The 15,353-nt window shown below is 54.0% G+C and overlaps 1 protein-coding gene across 1 annotated transcript in view; it reads right to left on the bottom strand.

The window, feature by feature from the left end:
- The window catches only part of LOC137300363 (sarcosine dehydrogenase, mitochondrial-like), an 86,355-nt gene that overhangs the window by 62,002 nt on the left and 9,000 nt on the right, over nt 1-15,353 (bottom strand). Inside the window, exons 3-4 of the mRNA XM_067969447.1 lie at nt 6,581-6,760; nt 2,761-2,884 (exon numbers count right to left, since the gene is read on the bottom strand). Of these exons, the coding sequence (XP_067825548.1) occupies nt 2,761-2,884; nt 6,581-6,760 (304 nt within the window). The remainder of the gene's footprint in view (nt 1-2,760; nt 2,885-6,580; nt 6,761-15,353) is intronic.

Here is a 15,353-nt window from a genome sequence, read left to right as displayed (position 1 = left end):
AGTGTGTTTCCAGCCCAACGAGCAAGGAAGCAGTGCTGGATCTAGTTCTGGGGAATGAAGTGGGGCAAATGGAGCATGTTTCAGTGGGGGAGCATTGGGGAAACAGTGATCACAATATTAGGTTTACAGTAGTTATGGAAAATGACAAGGAACAATCAAATGTGAAAATACTCAACTGGAGAAGGGCTGATTTCAGTGAGTTAAAAGGGATCTTGCCCAGGTGGACTGGAATCAAATACTGGCAGGTAAAACAGTAATTGAACAATGGGTGGCCTTTAAGGAGGAGATAGTTCAGGTACAGAATAGACACATTCCTACAAGGGGGAAAGGAAGGGCATCCAATCCTAGAGCTCCCTGGATGACTAAAGATATAGAGATTAAAATGAAACAGAGAAATGAAGCTTATGATAAATGTCAGGTTCACAATACAGACGAGAACCAGGCTGAATACAGAAAGTATCAGAAATCTAAAAAAGGGAATAAGAGGGGAAAGGGAGAGTATGAGAATAGATTAGCGACTAACATAAAAGGAACCCAAAAGTCTTTTATAGACATATAAATAGTAAAAGGGCAGTCAAAGGAAGGGTGGGACTGATTAGGGACAAAAAGGGAGATCTTCTTGTGAAGGCAGAGGGCACGGCTGAGGCACTAATGAACACTTTGCATCCGTCTTCATAGAGAAGAGGATGCTGCCATTGTAGCAGTAAAGGAGGAGGCAGCAGCGATATTGGATAGGGTTAAAAAGATAAAGAGGAGGTACTTAAAAGATTGGCAATACTCAAAGAAGAAAAGTCACCCGGTCCGGATGGGATCCATCCCAGGTTACTGAGGGAAGTAAGGGTGGAAATTGCGGAGGTTCTGGCCACAATCTTCCAATCCTCCTTAGATACGGGGGCAGTGCCAGAGGACTGGAGGATTCCAAATGTTACATCCCTGTTCAAAAAAGGGGAGAGGGATAAACCCGGTAATTACAGGCCTGTCAGCCTAACATCGGGGGTGGGAAACTTCTAGAGACAATAATCTCGGACAAAATTAATTGGCACTTGGAAAACTATGGGCTAATAAATGAAAGTCAGCACGGATTTGTTAAAGGACAATTGTGTTTGATTAATTTGGTTGAGTTCTTTGATGAAGTAACGGAGAGGGTTGATGAGGGGAGTGCGGTTGATGTTGAGTATGGACTTTCAAAAGGCATTTGATAAAGTGCCACATAATAGACTTGTTAACAAAATTCAAGCCCATGGGATTAAAGGGACAGTGACAGCGTGGATACAAAATTGGATATAGGACAGAAAGCAGAGAGTGGTGGTGAATGGATGTTTTTCAGACTGGAGGGAAGTTTACAGTGGTGTCCCCCAGGGGTCAGTATTAGGACCATTGCTCTTTTTGATAATATATTAATGACCTGGACTCGGGTATACAGGGTATAATTTCAAAGTTTGCAGATGACTTGAAACTCGGAAATGTGGTAAACAGTGAGAGGGATAGTAACAGACTTCAGGAGGACAGAGACAGACTGGTGAAATGGGCAGACACATGGCAGATGAAATTTAATGCAGAGAAGTGTGAAGTGATGCATTTTGGTAGGAAGAATGAGGAGAGGCAAAATAAACTAAATGGTACAATATTAAAGGGGGTGCAGGAACAGAGAGACCTGGGGGTTCACATACACTAATCTTTGAAGGTGGCAGAACAAGTTAAGAAGCCTGTTAAAAAGCATATGGGATCCAGGGATTTGTAAACAGAGGCATAGAGTACAAAAGCAAGGAAGTTATGCTAAACCTTTATAAATCACTGGTTAGGCCCCAGCTGGAGTATTGTGTTCAATTCTGGGCACCGCACTTTAGGAAGGATGTCAAGGCCTTAGAGATGCGGAAGAAATATACTAGAATGGTACCAGGGATGAGAGACTTCAGTTATGTGGAGAGACTGGAGAAGCTGGGATTGTTCTCCTTAGAGCAGAGAAGGTTAAGGGGAGATTTAATCGAGGGGTTCAAAATCATGAGGGGTTTTGAGAGAGTAAATAAGGAGAAACTGTTTCCAGTGGCAGGAGGGTCGGTAACCAGAGGACACAGATTTAAGGTAATCGGCAAAAGAACCAGAGGGGAGATGGGGAAACATTTTTTTAAACAGCGAGTTGTTATGATCTGGAATGCGCTGCCTGAAAGGGCGGTGGAAGCAGATTCAATAATAACTTTCAAAAGCTATTATTGAATCTGCTTCCCCCAATCCAGGGCGGAATCACAGTACCGAGGGAGTGCTGCACCATCGGAGGTGCCGTCTTTTGGATGAGATATTAAACTGGGGTCCCATCAGCCTCATTAGGTGGATGTTAATGATTGCATGCCATTATTGAAAGAGTAGCAAGGTCTCCCAGTGTCCTGGGCAATATTCCCCTCATTTCACACCACCAAAACAGATTAACTGGTTACTTATCTCAGTGGTGCCTGTGGGATCTTGCTGTACACAAATTGGCTGCTATGTTTCCTACATTACAACAGTGAGTCTACTTCAAAAGTACTTCATTGGCAGTGAAGCACATTGGGAGGTCCTAAGGATGTGATAAGGTGAGATATAAACACAGGTTCTTTCTGTATTGTGACTCAGTGCATCTCAGGGGTAAACTGGAGAGATCTGCAAGGTCCACCCGTCCAATCACTACAACAGCCAGCAGACACTGTACCGCAGGTTAATAATCTCAGCACATCCACAACCTACTCTATCGCTGAACGGCTCATTCACTGATCTTTGCTGTCTCACCTGCACAGTTAATCGCACAAGCTGTCTGTATCGTTCCATACTCTGTCTCCACTCCAGTGACTCGTCTCACCCCAAAATCATCCACCTTCACCTGGATACCTGTCACTGGGCAGTTCTCAATCACCTAGTGCGAGAAATGAAGGAACCATCAAAGTACCAGGATGTGTAGAAACCTAACCCACGACCGCAGACCCCAGACCCACGACCCCAGACCCCCGACCCCAGACCCACGACCCATAAACTCCAGACCGCAGACCCCAGACCCATGACCGCAGACCCCAGACCCACAACCACAGACCCCAGACCCACGACCCCAGACCCCAGACCCCAGACCCACAACCCCAGACCCCAGACCCACAACCCCAGACCCCAGACCCACAACCCCAGACCCCAGACCCCAGACCCCAGACCCACAACCCCAGACCCCAGACCCACAACCCCAGACCCACAACCCCAGACCCCAGACCCATGACCGCAGACCCCAGACCCCAGACCCATGACCGCAGACCCCAGACCCCAGACCCACAAACTCCAGACCGCAGACCCCAGACCCATGACCGCAGACCCCAGACCCCAGACCCCAGACCGCAGACCCCAGACCCACGACCGCAGACCCCAGACCCATGACCCATGACCGCAGACCCCAGACCCATGACCCCCGACCCATGACCCCCGACCCACAAACTCCAGACCGCAGACCCCAGACCCACAACCGCAGACCCCAGACCCATGACCCATGACCGCAGACCCCAGACCCATGACCGCAGACCCACGACCCCAGACCCACGACCCCAGACCCACGACCCCAGACCCACGACCCCAGACCCACGACCCCAGACCCACGACCCCAGACCCCAGACCCACGACCCCAGACCCACGACCCCAGACCCACGACCCCAGACCCACGACCCCAGACCCACGACCCCAGACCCACGACCCCAGACCCACGACCCCAGACCCACAACCACAGACACCAGACCCCAGACCCACGACCCCAGACCCACGACCCCAGACCCACGACCCCAGACCCCAGACCCCAGACCCACAACCCCAGACCCACAACCCCAGACCCACAACCCCAGACCCCAGACCCATGACCGCAGACCCCAGACCCCAGACCCCAGACCCCAGACCCATGACCGCAGACCCCAGACCCCCGACCCACAAACTCCAGACCGCAGACCCCAGACCCATGACCGCAGACCCCAGACCCTAGACCCATGACCCCAGACCGCAGACCCCAGACCCATGACCGCAGGCCCCAGACCCCAGACCCCAGACCCATGACCGCAGGCCCCAGACCCCAGACCCCAGACCCACGACCCCAGACCCACGACCCCAGACCCATGACCCCAGACCCACGACCCCAGACCTACGACCCCAGACCCACAACCCCAGACCCCAGACCCACGACCGCAGACCCACGACCCCAGACCCACGACCCCAGACCCACAACCGCAGACCCCAAACCCACGACCCCAGACCCACGACCCCAGACTCACGACCCCAGACCGCAGACCCACAACCGCAGACCCCAAACCCACGACCCCAGACCCCAGACCGCAGACCCACGACCCCAGACCCACAACCGCAGACCCCAAACCCACGACCCCAGACCGCAGACCCACGACCCCAGACCCACGACCCCAGACCCCAGGCCCCAGACCGAGACCTCAGATCCTGCGACCCACGGCTCTGCCACATTGCATACAAGGTCATCAATAACAAAATGCAAATATCTCGGTGTTCCGCGTTCCGGAATCTGCTTCAGTCCAGGGGCAGTGTTGAGGCCTGTGGCGGTGGGGCCTGTGGCGGTGGGGCCTGTGGCGGAGGGGCCTGTGGCGGTGCGGCCTGTGGCGGTGCGGCCTGTGGCGGTGGGGCCTGTGGCGGTGGGGCCTGTGGCGGTGGGGCCTGTGGCGGTGGGGCCTGTGGCGGTGCGGCCTGTGGCGGTGGGGCCTGTGGCGGTGGGGCCTGTGACAGATCACTGGGAGCTTTTGATTCAATCTCAAGACAAGAGTGTTTAGGAAGTCCCAGATGCCCCTGAACCACGGAAATTTACAGCACAGATGCAGGCCATTCGGCCCGGTGAGCCCGTTCCGCCATTCAATTAGATCATGGCTGATCTGTACCTCAACTCCATTTACTTCAATACCCCTGATAACCTTACCCAACAATAATCTGTCCCTCTCAGTCCTCTTGTTCTGGACTCCCCCATCAGAGGAAATAGTTTCTCCGTATCTACTCTATCAAATCCCTGAATCATATTGAAGATCTTGATTAGATTCCCCCTCATATCTTCCTGGTCTTTCACAGTCCCCCTTACTGTTTCCCAAACTTCCTGCCTTTGTGTCGTCAGCAAATTTTGACAATGTGATTCCCATCTCCAAGTTCAGATCATCTGTTAATACCGAGAATGACCCCTGGGGGGGCCCGCTACTGACCCCTGGGGGGGGGCCGCTACTGACCCCTGGGGGGGGGGCCGCTACTGACCCCTGGGGGGGGCCGCTACTGACCCCTGGGGGGGCCGCTATTGACCCCTAGGGGGCCCGCTACTGACCCCTGGGGGGCCCGCTACTGACCCCTGGGGGGCCCGCTATTGACCCCTGGGGGGCCCACTATTGACCCCTGGGGGGGCCTGCTATTGACCCCTGGGGGGCCGCTACTGACCCCTGGGGGGGCCCGCTATTGACCCCTGGGGGGCCCACTATTAACCCCTGGGGGGGGGGGGGCGCTACTGACCCCTGGGGGGCCCGCTACTGACCCCTGGGGGGGGCCGCTACTGACCCCTGGGGGGGCCGCTATTGACCCCTAGGGGGCCCGCTACTGACCCCTGGGGGGCCCGCTACTGACCCCTGGGGGGCCCGCTACTGACCCCTAGGGGGTCCGCTATTGACCCCTGGGGGGGCCCGCTATTGACCCCTGGGGGGGGCCACCTCCAAACCTTCTCAGCCTGAGCAGCACTCATTTCCCTGACACTCTGTTTACGATCCAGGCTGCTGCACTTCCTCTTATACCGTACGCCTGAATTATTTTAACAAGCTTTTCGATAAAACAACTCAATGAACACCTTCATGGGCTGGGGCATTGGAGCAGGACTGATTCCTGCTTTGGTTCCGTGTCCTTTCTTTCTTCATCCCTCTATGAAGCACCTTGGGATGTTTTTCTCTATTAAAAGGTGCTACATAAAGACAACATGTTATTGTTGACATTAACTGCGGAGGTTTTAAGGGCTGCAGCAGGTAAGGCTAATGTTTACCTGCAGACGATCACTGTTAAATCAGGAGGTAGGTGGAGCTGAACTGATTCAAAGTGATTACAGGCCATGTTTTCCAACCAGTGTTTGAAGAACATGGACTGAGCTCAGGAAAGGGCAGTGCACCAGATGGGAGGCGTCTCCTCAATTTATTCTGAATTAGTTCAAACAGCCTTTTGTTTGCAGGAGCCCAGCAGTTGTTGGGCAGACTCCGGTCCGAAGCTCCTGTGCAGACCCACCTCTCACTCAGCGGAGCCTCTTCAGATCAACAGACACATCAACCAATTAAACTAGAAATTCGATCCATAGGTTACTGCAGATGGCAGAAGCCGATTGGTAGAATGTGTCCAGGGGTGACCTTCTCAGTGCCTCCGATGTCCATCTGACCCACTCAACAATCAAACTATTCCACACGGCAGTGCACGAACCATGAGACTCAGACTGGTTTGTCGGTCCGTGTGACACAATCCTGTAACGAGGAGGGTCTTGGAAAACAGCAGGTGTCAGCAACCGGGATTAGTTTCAAACCGAGTCAGCTTCAGATGTAATTTCCGCTGGGTTACTTACCAAGGCCCCTCGGGCAGTGGCAGCCCGTGCCAACGTGGAGCAGGTTCCTGCAGGGTCCATGGTGCCATCTGTGGGGACGTACAGAGTGCCATACAGGTCACCCACTTTCATCAGAGGGTAAAGGTCCTTCGTCTCTGCAGGCGACAGGACATGTGACTCGATCCCATAGACTTTGCCCAGCTGCAAGAGGGAAAAAAAATCAAATGATTAAAAAGAAAAAATCAAATCTTTTGCTCTCACTCGAGTACGGGTCCCACGGACACTGACTCTCACTGGGGTACGGGTCCCACGGACACTGACTCTCACTGGGGTACGGGTCCCACACACACTGACTCTCACTGGGGTACGGGTTCCACAGACACTGACTCTCACTGGGGTACGGGTCCCACAGACACCGACTCTCACTGGGGTACGGGTCCCACGGACACTGACTCTCACTGGGGTACGGGTCCCACAGACACCGACTCTCACTGGGGTACGGGTCCCACAGACACTGACTCTCACTGGGGTACGGGTCCCACAGACACTGACTCTCACTGGGGTACGGGTCCCACGGACACTGACTCTCACTGGGGTACGGGTCCCACGGACACTGACTCTCACTGGGGTACGGGTTCCACAGACACTGACTCTCACTGGGGTACGGGTCCCACACACACTGACTCTCACTGGGGTACGGGTTCCACAGACACTGACTCTCACTGGGGTACGGGTCCCACAGACACCGACTCTCACTGGGGTACGGGTCCCACGGACACTGACTCTCACTGGGGTACGGGTTCCACGGACACTGACTCTCACTGGGGTACGGGTCCCACAGACACTGACTCTCACTGGGGTACGGGTTCCACGGACACTGACTCTCACTGGGGTACGGGTCCCACAGACACTGACTCTCACTGGGGTACGGGTCCCACAGACACTGACTCTCACTGGGGTACGGGTCCCACAGACACTGACTCTCACTGGGGTACGGGTTCCACGGACACTGACTCTCGCTGGGGTACGGGTTCCACGGACACTGACTCTCACTGGGGTACGGGTCCCACAGACACTGACTCTCACTGGGGTACGGGTCCCACAGACACTGACTCTCACTGGGGTACGGGTCCCACAGACACCGACTCGCACTGGGGTACGGGTTCCAAGGACTATGACTCTCACTGGGGTACGGGTTCCACAGACACTGACTCTCACTGGGGTACGGGTCCCACAGACACCGACTCGCACTGGGGTACGGGTTCCAAGGACTATGACTCTCACTGGGGTACGGGTTCCACAGACACTGACTCTCACTGGGGTACGGGATTCCAGTACAGATGCTCTTGCTCTCAACTGACACCCACATTTTCCAGCAGGTGTCATTGGATCGTGATTGGGGACAGATTGCCTGGCTGATTTCCTCTCCCGAACCCTGAGCGAGATCAGCTGATGCAGCACAGACCAAGGCTGGAATCTGGGCCTTGGTCTTTGTGGATTAAGTTACTTTTTTTTTTATTTGTTCATGGGATGTGGGCGTCGCTGGCAAGGCCGGCATTTATTGCCCATCCCTAATTGCCCTTGAGAAGGTGGTGGTGAGCCGACTTCTTGAACCGCTGCAGTCCGTGTGGTGAAAGTTCTCCCACAGTGCTGTTAGGAAGGGAGTTCCAGGATTTTGACCCAGCGATGATGAAGGAATGGTGATATATTTCCAAGTCGGGATGGTGTGTGACTTGGAGGGGAATGTGCAGGTGGTGTTGTTCCCATGCGCCTGCTGCTCTTGTCCTTCTAGGTGGTAGAGGTCGTGGGTTTGGGAGGTGCTGTCGAAGAAGCCTTGGCGAGTTGCTGCAGTGCATCCTGTGGATGGTACACACTGCAGCCACTGTGCGCCGGTGGTGAAGGGAGTGAATGTTTAGGGTGGTGGATGGGGTGCCAATCAAGCGGGCTGCTTTGTCCTGGATGGTGTCGAGCTTCTGGAGCTGCACTCATCCAGGCAAGTGGAGAGCATTCCATCACACTCCTGACTTGTGCCTTGTCGATAGTGGAAAGGCTTTGGGGAGTCAGGAGGTGAGTCACTCGCCGCAGAATACCCAGCCTCTGACCTGCTCTTGTAGCCACAGTATTTATGTGGCTGGTCCAGTTAAGTTTCTGGTCAATGGTGACCCCCAGGATGTTGATAGTGGGAGACTCGGCGATGGTAATGTCGTTGAATGTCAAGGGGAGGTGGTTAGACTCTCTCTTGTTGGAGATGGTCATTGCCTGGCACTTGTCAGGTGTGAATGTGACTTGCCACTTATCAGCCCAAGCCTGGATGTTGTCCAGGTCTTGCTGCATGCGGGCACGGACTGCTTCATTATCTGAGGGGTTGCGAATGGAACTGAACACTGTGCAATCATCAGCGAACATCCCCATTTCTGACCTTATGATGGAGGGAAGGTCATTGATGAAGCAGCTGAAGATGGTTGGGCCTAGAACACTGCCCTGAGGAACTCCTGCAGCAATGCCCTGGGGCTGAGATGATTGGCCTCCAACAACCACTACCATCTTCCTTTGTGCTAGGTACGACTCCAGCCACTGGAGAGTTTTCCCCCTGATTCCCATTGGCTTCAATTTTACTCGGGCTCCTTGATGCCACACTCGGTCAAATGCTGCCTTGATGTCAAGGGCAGTCACTCTCACCTCACCTCTGGAATTCAGCTCTTTTGTCCATGTTTGGACCAAGGCTGTAATGAGGTCTGGAGCCGAGTGGTCCTGGCGGAACCCAAACTGAGCATCGGTGAGCAGGTTATTGTGTGTAAGTGCCGCTTGATAGCACTGTCGATGACACCTTCCATCACTTTGCTGATGATTGAGAGTAGACTGATGGGGCGGTAATTGGCTTGATTGGATTTGTCCTGCTTTTTATGGACAGGACATACCTGGACAATTTTCCACATTGTCGGGTAGATGCCAGTGTTGTAGCTGTACTGGAACAGCTTGGCTAGAGGCGCAGCTAGTTCTGGAGCACAAGTCTTCAGCACTACAGCCGGGATGTTGTCGGGGCCCATAGCCTTTGCTGTATCCAGTGCACTCAGCCGTTTCTTGATATCACGTGGAGTGAATCGAATTGGCTGAAGACTGGCTTCTGTGATGGTGGGGATATCGGGAGGAGGCCGAGATGGATCATCCACTCGGCACTTCTGGCTGAAGATGGTTGCAAACGCTTCAGCCTTGTCGTTTGCACTCACGTGCTGGACTCCGCCATCATTGAGGATTGGGATGTTTGCAGAGCCTCCTCCTCCCGTTAGTTGTTTAATTGTCCACCACCATTCACAACTGGATGTGGCAGGACTGCAGAGCTTTGATCTGATCCGTTGGTTGTGGAATCGCTTCGCTCTGTCTATAGCATGTTGCTTCCGCTGTTTAGCATGCATGTAGTCCTGAGTTGTAGCTTCACCAGGTTGGCACCTCATTTTTAGGTACGCCTGGTGCTGCCCCTGGCATGCTCTTCTACACTCCTCATTGAACCAGGGTTGATCCCCTGGCTTGTTGGTAATGGTAGAGTGAGGAATATGCCGGGCCATGAGGTTACAGATTGTGCTGGAATACAATTCTGCTGCTGCTGATGGCCCACAGTGCCTCATGGATGCCCAGTTTTGAGCTGCTGGATCTGTTCTGAATCTATCCCATTTAGCACGGTGGTAGTGCCACACAACACGTTGGATGGTGTCCTCAGTGCAAAGACAGGACTTCGTCTCCACGAGGACTGTGCGTTGGTCACTCCTACCAGTACTGTCATGGACAGATGCATTTGCGACAGGTAGATTTGTGAGGAGGAGGTCAAGTAGGTTTTTCCCTCGTGTTAGTTCGCTCACCACCTGCCGCAGGCCCAGTCTGGCAGCTAGGTCCTTCTGGACTCGGCCAGCTCGGTCAGTAGTGGTGCTACCGAGCCACTCTTGGTGATGGACATTGAAGTCCCCCACCCAGAGTACATTCTGTGCCCTTGCTACCCTCAGTGCTTCCTCCAAGTGGTGCTCAACATGGAGGAGGACTGATTCATCAGCTGAGGGAGGGCAGTAGGTGGTAATCAGCAGGAGGTTTCCTTGCCCATGTTTGACCTGATGCCATGAGATTTCATGGGGTCCAGAGTCAATGTTGAGGACTCCCAGGGTCACTCCATCCTGACTGTATATCGCTGTACCGCCACCTCTGGTGGGTCTGTCCTGCCGGTGGGACAGGACATACCCAGGGATGGTAATGGAAGAGTCTGGGACGTTGGCTGAAAGGTATCATTCTGTGAGTATGGCTATGTCAGGCTGTTGCTTGACTAGTCTGTGGGACAGCTCTCCCTAATTTGGCACAAGTCCCCAGATGCTAGAGAGGACTTTGCAGGGTCGACTGGGCTTGGTATGCCTTTGTCGTGTCCGGTGCCGGGTGCTCCGTCCGGTTTTATTCTTATTATGACTTTTCGTAGCGAGATTGTACAACTGAGTGTCTTGCTAGGCCATTTCTGAGGGTAAATAAGAGTCAACCACATTGCTGTGGGTCTGGAGTCACATATAGGCCAGACCGGGTAAGGACGGCAGGTTTCCTTCCCTAAAGGACATTAGTGAACCAGATGGGTTTTTACAACAATCTGGTAGTTTCGTGGCCATCATCACTGATACTAGTATTTTTTAATTCCAGGTTTTTTATTTAATTAATTGAATTTAAATTCCCCAGCTGCCGTGGTGGGATTTGAACTCATGACTCCGGATTATTAGTCCCAGCCTCTGGATTACTAGTCCAGTAACATAACCGCTATGCTACCATACCCAGATTACGGCCCAGGGATGGGAGGTCACGAATGAGCCACTGGGAAGGTTTATTTGATGGAAGTTCCTTTGGGAACACAGGACAGTAAGTTCAAGAGAGACCAGTGCAGTCATTGTGGGCAATCCAAACTTCAGAAAATAGCACTCTTAACCAAAAACACGATCCCCGCCCCGTGCTCTCCCTCCTCCTGCTCTCCACCTCCCCCCCACAACCCTGCTCACCCGTCATCCCCGCGCTCCCCCCAATCTCTGGGCGGTTTTCTGCACGCTCAGTTCGAGTTTCCTGGGGGTTGTTCCTTTGTTCAACCTCCTCCCTCAGGAAATTTCACCATCATTGATGACTCTCACAATACAAACCACCAATCATCCAAGAGATGTGTTTAACAGATTAAATAGCCTTTCCCCATTTGCACATCCCTCAAACCGAGAGCCGATGCCAGAGGAATAACGGAGGGAGGTCACCGGATAACATCCCATTACTTGGACTCCCTGAACCAGAAGCTGCTCTCACATGATCAGGATCCCCGAGCTCACGCCACTGCTCACATCAACACATGATTTGGGGAAGTTGTTTTTACCAGATGTTGTTTGGTTGGGTTGGCCTGTGTAACTGTTGTGCAAGAGAGATTATTTAGTGATCAATTTAAACGCTGGTCGATGCCATTGCTCCTGTAAATATAGAAAGTGATTAATTATTACTTCAGCTTCGAGCTGCTTATCTGCCTGCATGTAATTTACTGAGACTGGGTTTTCTGCCATGTTTAACAGCTGAAATCTTTAAAATATAAGTTTCAAATAATTCAGTGAGGAGCAGAGCGAGGGGGCTCCATGCTCGATCCAGACAGGGGACAGTCACTACGGGGAGACCCTGCTGCCTGCAGGGTTTGTACTGTGTACAGAGAGAGTCTCAAACCGTGCAATCAATGTGCACCATTCTCCCCTTCGTCCCACCCGCAGGCGCCGACCCTCGCCGCGACACGGGTCACACGGGCGCCGACCCTCGCCGCGACACGGGTCACACGGGCGCCGACCCTCGCCGCGACACGGGTCACACAGGCGCCGACCCTCGCCGCGACACGGGTCACACGGGCGCCGACCCTCGCCGCGACACGGGTCACACGGGCGCCGACCCTCGCCGCGACACGGGTCACACGGGCGCCGACCCTCGCCGCGACACGGGTCACACGGGCGCCGACCCTTTTGCTACAGGTGTCAGCCGGGGCTCAGTGGCTCGCACTCTCCCCTCCGAGTCAGAAGGTCGTGGGTTTGAGTCCCACTCCAGAGACTTGAGTACAAAATCCAGGCCGACACTCCCAGTGCAGTACTGAGGGAGCGCCGCACTGTCGGAGGGTCAGTACTGAGGGAGCGCCGCACTGTCGGAGGGTCAGTACTGAGGGAGCGCCGCACTGTCGGAGGGTCAGTACTGAGGGAGCGCCGCACTGTCGGAGGGTCAGTACTGAGGGAGCGCTGCACAGTCGGAGGGTCAGTACTGAGGGAGTGCAGCACTGTCGGAGGGTCAGTACTGAGGGAGCGCCGCACTGTCGGAGGGTCAGTACTGAGGGAGCGCCGCACTGTCGGAGGGTCAGTACTGAGGGAGCGCCGCACTGTCGGAGGGTCAGTACTGAGGGAGCGCTGCACAGTCGGAGGGTCAGTACTGAGGGAGTGCAGCACTGTCGGAGGGTCAGTACTGAGGGAGCGCCGCACTGTCGGAGGGTCAGTACTGAGGGAGTGCAGCACTGTCGGAGGGTCAGTACTGAGGGAGCGCTGCACTGTCGGAGGGTCAGTACTGAGGGAGCGCCGCACTGTCGGAGGGTCAGTACTGAGGGAGCGCCGCACTGTCGGAGGGTCAGTACTGAGGGAGCGCTGCACAGTCGGAGGGTCAGTACTGAGGGAGCGCCGCACTGTCGGAGGGTCAGTACTGAGGGAGCGCCGCACTGTCGGAGGGTCAGCACTGAGGGAGCGCCGCACTGTCGGAGGATCAGTACTAAGGGAGCGCCGCACTGTCGGAGGGTCAGCACTGAGGGAGCGCTGCACTGTCGGAGGGTCAGCACTGAGGGAGCGCTGCACTGTCGGAGGGTCAGCACTGAGGGAGCGCTGCACTGTCGGAGGGTCAGTACTGAGGGAGCGCTGCACTGTCGGAGGGTCAGTACTGAGGGAGCGCTGCACTGTCGGAGGGTCAGCACTGAGGGAGCGCTGCGCTGTCGGAGGGTCAGTACTGAGGGAGCGCTGCACTGTCGGAGGGTCAGTACTGAGGGAGCGCCGCACTGTCGGAGGGTCAGTACTGAGGGAGTGCTGCACAGCCACTATTTGAAGAAGAGCAGGGGAGTTCTCCTCAGTGTCCTGGTCAATATTTATGCTTCAACCAAAATCATCTTTTACTTCACACAAATGGGCTTTCCTCCTGTATCAGTCGTGTGGTGTCATTGTTCAGTTGCTGGACCAGTAATCGAGAGACCTGGACTAATAAACCAATTCAGTTTAACAAATCTGAAATTAAAAAGCTGAGAGCAGTTGAAGTGACCATGAAGCTGTCGGATTGTCATAAAAACCCTTCCGGGAAGGAAACCTGCCGTCCTTACCCGGTCTCGGCCTGTATGTGACTCCAGTCCCACACTGACTTGGTTGACTCTTAACTACCCTCTGAAGTGGTGCAGCAAACCCCTCAGTGAGGAGAAAGGGAAAGAGGTTTTGAGATAATGAGATAAAAACATGGGCATCAAAATATTAAATGAGAAAACCAGAAAAAAAAATGAAGATGAACACTCCAAATAACTGGATTCAGGATTGAGCGGCATGGATGTGATTGGATCAATGATCAGAAAGAAAATTGGAGAATTAAAAGCATTAATGAGTCTGGAGAGAAATGAAACTTAATATTCCTAATTATAACATATTCAGGAGAGACAGGGAGGGTAAGAGAGGGGTGGGGCAGTAGTGATAGTGAGGATCCTATCACAGTGCTAGAATAAGGAGTTGTGTTTATACAGAATTTATATTGAGTTCAAAAATAGGATGGGAAATTTTGCAATTTTTGGTGCGCAAACAGTGGGAGTAAGATCGAGGAGGAGCACAGGGAGTTCAGAGAGAGACACAAGAACAACAGGACAATGATATTGGGTGCTTGGAACGATCTCAACATTGACTGAATAAAGGTCCAAGAGTGTGTCCAAAGCTTCCGAGATCAGTCTGTGTCCAGTCCAACAAGAACCAGACACTTCACCTGATCGACACTCCTGCCTCCAGACTCAGTATCGATCTGCACAGCCAACGACACACCGTCCCTGCAGTGTGTCTGATCGACAGGGTGCACCACAGCAACTCACCCAGGTTTACTTCAGAGCAGCACCCCCTCCCTCCCCTCCACTCCCTCCCCCCCTCCACTCCCTCCACTCCACTCCCTCCCCTCCACTCCACCCCCCTCCCCTCCCTCCCCTCCACTCCACCCCCTCCCCTCCCTCCCCTCCACTCCACTCCCTCCCCTCCACTCCACTCCCTCCCCTCCCCTCCCTCCCCTCCACTCCCTCCCCTCCTTCCACTCCCTCCCTCCCCTCCCTCCCTTCCTCTCTTCCCCTCCACTCCCTCCCTCCCCTCCACTCCCTCCCCTCCACTCCCTCCTCTCCCTCTCTTCCCCTCCCCTCCCCTCCACTCCCTCCCTCCCTCCACTCCCCTCCACTCCCCTCACTCCACTCCACTCCCTCACTTCACTCCACTCCCTCACTTCACTCCACTCCACTCCCTCCCCTCCCCTCCCTCCCCGTGAACACCATCACCAAGAAGAAAGAAAAGAAAGAACTTGTATTGCCTTTCGTCTCAAAACGCTTTACAGCCGATGAAGTACTTTTTGAAGTGTAGTCACTGTTGTAATGTAGGAAACACGGCAGCCAATTTGCGCACAGCAAGATCCCACAAACAGCAATGTGATAAATGACCAGATCATCTGTTTTAGGTGTTGGTTGAGGGATTAATATTGATCAGGACACTGGGGAGAACTCCCCCTGCTC

This window comes from Heptranchias perlo, chromosome 31, assembly GCF_035084215.1.
Source record: "Heptranchias perlo isolate sHepPer1 chromosome 31, sHepPer1.hap1, whole genome shotgun sequence".
Lineage (NCBI taxonomy): Eukaryota > Metazoa > Chordata > Chondrichthyes > Hexanchiformes > Hexanchidae > Heptranchias > Heptranchias perlo.
Note: the sequence above shows the minus strand (reverse complement) of the source record. Positions and strands in the feature narration are given on the sequence as shown.